Genomic DNA, 3,556 nt, shown 5'->3' on the forward strand with positions numbered 1-3,556 from the left:
AGGACCCTCGTCCCGACCGCCTAGTGGGGGCCGTGTCCTTCGAGCGGCAAGATTGGACTCTGGCATGCAGCTAGTTGTTCGATTTTAAAAAGGTCGAAAAGGGTTTGTCCGAAGGTCTGGTCGTAAGAACCGGTCGTAAGAGCAGGTCGGGTGAGCCATGTTTAAGTGTTTACTTGTAGACCTTGCAGTCGGCGATTTCGGCTCCTTCGAGTTTGTCTTCTTCGCAGAAGTAGTCCTCGACGAGCTGCTTGCATTCAGGCATGGTAAGCTTATCCCAGGTGAAGGAGCTGAACTGGTCATGTTCCTTCAGCTCGGTAGGGAGGTCGTGTCCGAGACAGAAAAGTACGCCCTCGATGTCGTAGTAACCATCGCGCTTTAGAATGTCGCACACGGCAAAGCCGATTTTGCGGACGTAATTGTCGATGCGCTGATAGAACATGCCGAGCAGGTTGGAGGCTTTGAAGGCCTCCACGTTGTCCTGGTCGTTGTAGCGAAGGTACTTGACCTTCCACAGGGAGCACTCCTCCTCGTCGTACTTATCCCAGAAGTACTTCATGGCGTCCCCGCGGAGGTCCTTGCAGTTGGAGTAGTATCTCTTCCAGGCGTCCATGTCGTACTTGTAGGAGGGTCTCACCGGCTTGGCGGCGGGTTTCTCCACAGGCTTCTCCTCGTCAACATTCTCGGCAGCCGCCTCGACCTTCTTCCCAGCCTTCGGTTCGGGCTTCTCGCCGACCTTGTGGACAGTGTCCAAGAGCTTCGCGATGTTCTTGAGCCCTTCGGTCTTCACAATAGTCTCCTTTGTCATCAACTGTACAGCGCCAGCGAGAGCCAAATCTGCTAACGTCAACTTGCTACCCACCACGTGGCCGCTCTTGCCCATCTTCGAGTCGATTCGGGATAACACCGGGCTAACTTGCTGCTCCACAGCCTCCTTGGCCACGCTGCCCTTCTTGCACATAATAGACGGAATCTCCAGCTCAAGGTGGATGGCGTCCAAGGCGCTATCGACCTCCGCGCGCTCCTTGATACCATTGCCGTACAAACCACTCAAAGGGAAGGCGTTGCCGAAATATCGCAGGCAAGCCATCGAACCAGTCACCAGACCAGTGGGCGTCATCATGCAAGGGAAACGGTCAAATACATGATCCCCCTTAATCTCAGAAGGATCCAAAACTACAGGAAGATCACATAACCCCAATGTCCAACCTTGACCCCTAACACAGTGGTGTGTGCGACACAGTGTGTCATGCACACCAACTACGATGTACACACCCAGTGGTGTTTGCCATCCATTCGCCGGTACGGTATGGCGCGGTACGCACAGATGTAGAACCATTGTGCGTTCGCAGACCCCGCGAATGATTAATCAAACGTTCCGCAGCTCATGTCTCGGCATCCTCAAATCGCGGCGCATCGGTGTTTATTTTCTACACAGGTGCACGTTTATGAGACCCACCTTTCGCTTCAACGCCACACGCCTTCGCAGCGCTCAGGAGCTTTTCAATTTGGCAACAGCCCTCATGCGCGAAGATAGTCTAAAAGATAGTAGTAGTCTTTTCCGCGGTTCACAAAGTTCAGTAAGTGTGCCCGGCACGGGCCCAACAGTCGACTGCAGGGACCCCGAACCTTGTTTGGTTGGGCTGAACCCTCATTGGGCTAGGGTCGCTTACGAATTGGTTCATGGGTCTGACTTGCTTATCTAGGTGTCGAAAAAAATTCGGGTGACAGAACGTTTTGCCCCGCAGAGACAAATCTCGTCGAAAAAAAAATTAGTGGTAACCATGGCGCCCAGGAACATTACCCCCGGCACGGTTGTTATCATCCTCTGCGGACCTAATGCCGGCAAGCGCGCGGTCTACATAAAGCCAGCCACCACTGGTAAGGTGAAACTCTGAATTGGCACAGGGCTATCTGCACGGGTGTGGACAGCACACGTTTGTGCTGGACATGCACACGGTTGTGCTGCCCCCGGGGTGCTGCCAAAACGTATTCCGGGACAGGGACACTCGTTTATCTCCACCGCGCTATGCCGCCGCAATATGGCGCCGAGTTGCCCGTCCTGGCCGTGGGAGTGTGTTCCGCACGCTGTGTGTTGCTCATTATATGTGATGGTCATCCAACAAGTTGCTTGTCCCATGAGTTGTTGTATGTGCAGGTTACTTGACCGTTGCTGGTCCGTCTTGCCCGGTCACCCGGGTGCCCAGGAGACACTGTGTGGCGACTTCCACCAAAGTCGACGTCAGTTCCGTAAAGGATGAGATTGAGGGCGAGTTGAACACCATTATCAAGAAGGATTTGCTTTTGGAGGAGTACTTGAACACCCCATTCTCTTTGAATGAGTGTTTGGGTGTGGCCCCCCACGAGCTCACCTTCTAAGTTTTTTTATCAACTGCCGCGCCATCCTCAATAGACCATCACTAAGCGCTGGGCTGTGTGGCCACGCGGGGGGGGGAAGGGGGGGGGGGGTGGGTCATCGTCTTAAGAGGTGGCGTTTAGGGTACCATGAGGTCCGCCCATGTATATTATTCCTCTACGTATTCCTCCTGTCCATTGTTGGTTTCGTCTTGATTGTCTGTTTGGTATTCTTGCCAAGTGGAGATGACGGTGTCTATATTTTGCAGAGTGTCACGTGTACATTGTAGAACGAATTGGATGAGAGGTGCGTCGGCTCTAGTGGGTTCGGTGAGTGGTCGGGTGAGTACTGGAGCCACGAATTGTGCGAGTAGGTCTTCGGGTGCGGCGTAGTCGGGGAAGGCGGGTGCGGAGAGAAGCCACTGGCCAGCCCAGCATAGGACACCGTTGAACAGGAAGGTTTGAACAGGGTTCATAAGATTATAGGCGACTTCCAGCAAGACTTCATAGGTGGGCTCATATTCCTCGTTCAAATATTCATTCAGATGGTGCCAGCTATCCTTACCTAGAATTGGTCCAAAGCTACGCAATAATACACCCAAACTCACCATCATGACATTCCCGCTAGGCGGCTCCAACATTGGCTCCCCATTCTTCACGTTCTCCACAAACGCGTACAGCTCGTCCGAACTTGGAAATGCTTCGCCACTGTGTCGCACTGTACGTGGAACACGTAACAAATACACCAACTGAGCCACATGAGATGGCACCACCAACCCGCTCTCCGTCTCACACCCACTTCCACTCAAAGCCTTTGAGTACGACTCCCGCAACGGACTCCACTCCACAATCCCTTCATCTACCAACACCGCTAACGGCACCGAACACACCTGTCGGATCTCCTTGTAATAATTCTTGAATCTGATAAACACAGTCATGTAATTAGTCATGTACTCTTATTTATCAAACTCATGTAACACATACTTATGAGTGTGTGCGTTGAGACACACACTCTGTTAGCACACACTTACTCCGTGCAATACACCAACTTCTTCTCCCAAAAGTGCTTCGACGCAGGCACCAACTGTAACAACGCGCGGGCGCTCACTCCTCCACCAGCTATCACCAAATGTGAACATTCCTTCCGCATCTTCATCGGAAGCGCAGACAAGACTACAAAATCTGCCACTGAAAGGGAGGGGGG

At 52.8% G+C, this 3,556-nt stretch overlaps 3 protein-coding genes across 3 annotated transcripts; 1 reads left to right on the plus strand and 2 right to left on the minus strand.

Moving 5' to 3' along the window:
• Nucleotides 1-169: 169 nt before the first annotated feature.
• On the minus strand, nucleotides 170-1,117 carry GNI_075560 (putative elongation factor 1-gamma 1; the record flags this gene model as incomplete). Its single annotated transcript, XM_011132179.1, has 1 exon — nucleotides 170-1,117. One exon carries the CDS (start codon nucleotides 1,115-1,117, stop codon nucleotides 170-172), a length of 948 nt encoding a protein of 315 aa, XP_011130481.1.
• Nucleotides 1,118-1,781: 664 nt separating this feature from the next.
• GNI_075570 (60S ribosomal protein L6) lies at nucleotides 1,782-2,376 on the plus strand (the record flags this gene model as incomplete). Its single annotated transcript, XM_011132180.1, has 2 exons — nucleotides 1,782-1,878; nucleotides 2,156-2,376. 2 exons carry the CDS (start codon nucleotides 1,782-1,784, stop codon nucleotides 2,374-2,376), a joined length of 318 nt encoding a protein of 105 aa, XP_011130482.1.
• A 146-nt stretch (nucleotides 2,377-2,522) lies between these two features.
• Nucleotides 2,523-3,302, minus strand: GNI_075580 (hypothetical protein; the record flags this gene model as incomplete). The annotated part of the gene is made up of 1 exon (XM_011132181.1): nucleotides 2,523-3,302. The coding sequence occupies one exon, from the start codon at nucleotides 3,300-3,302 to the stop codon at nucleotides 2,523-2,525; it is 780 nt and encodes a 259-aa protein (XP_011130483.1).
• Nucleotides 3,303-3,556: the final 254 nt, after the last annotated feature.

This window comes from Gregarina niphandrodes (assembly GCF_000223845.1).
Source record: "Gregarina niphandrodes unplaced genomic scaffold scaffold00013, whole genome shotgun sequence".
In the NCBI taxonomy this organism is placed as follows: Eukaryota; Apicomplexa; class Conoidasida; order Eugregarinorida; family Gregarinidae; genus Gregarina; species Gregarina niphandrodes.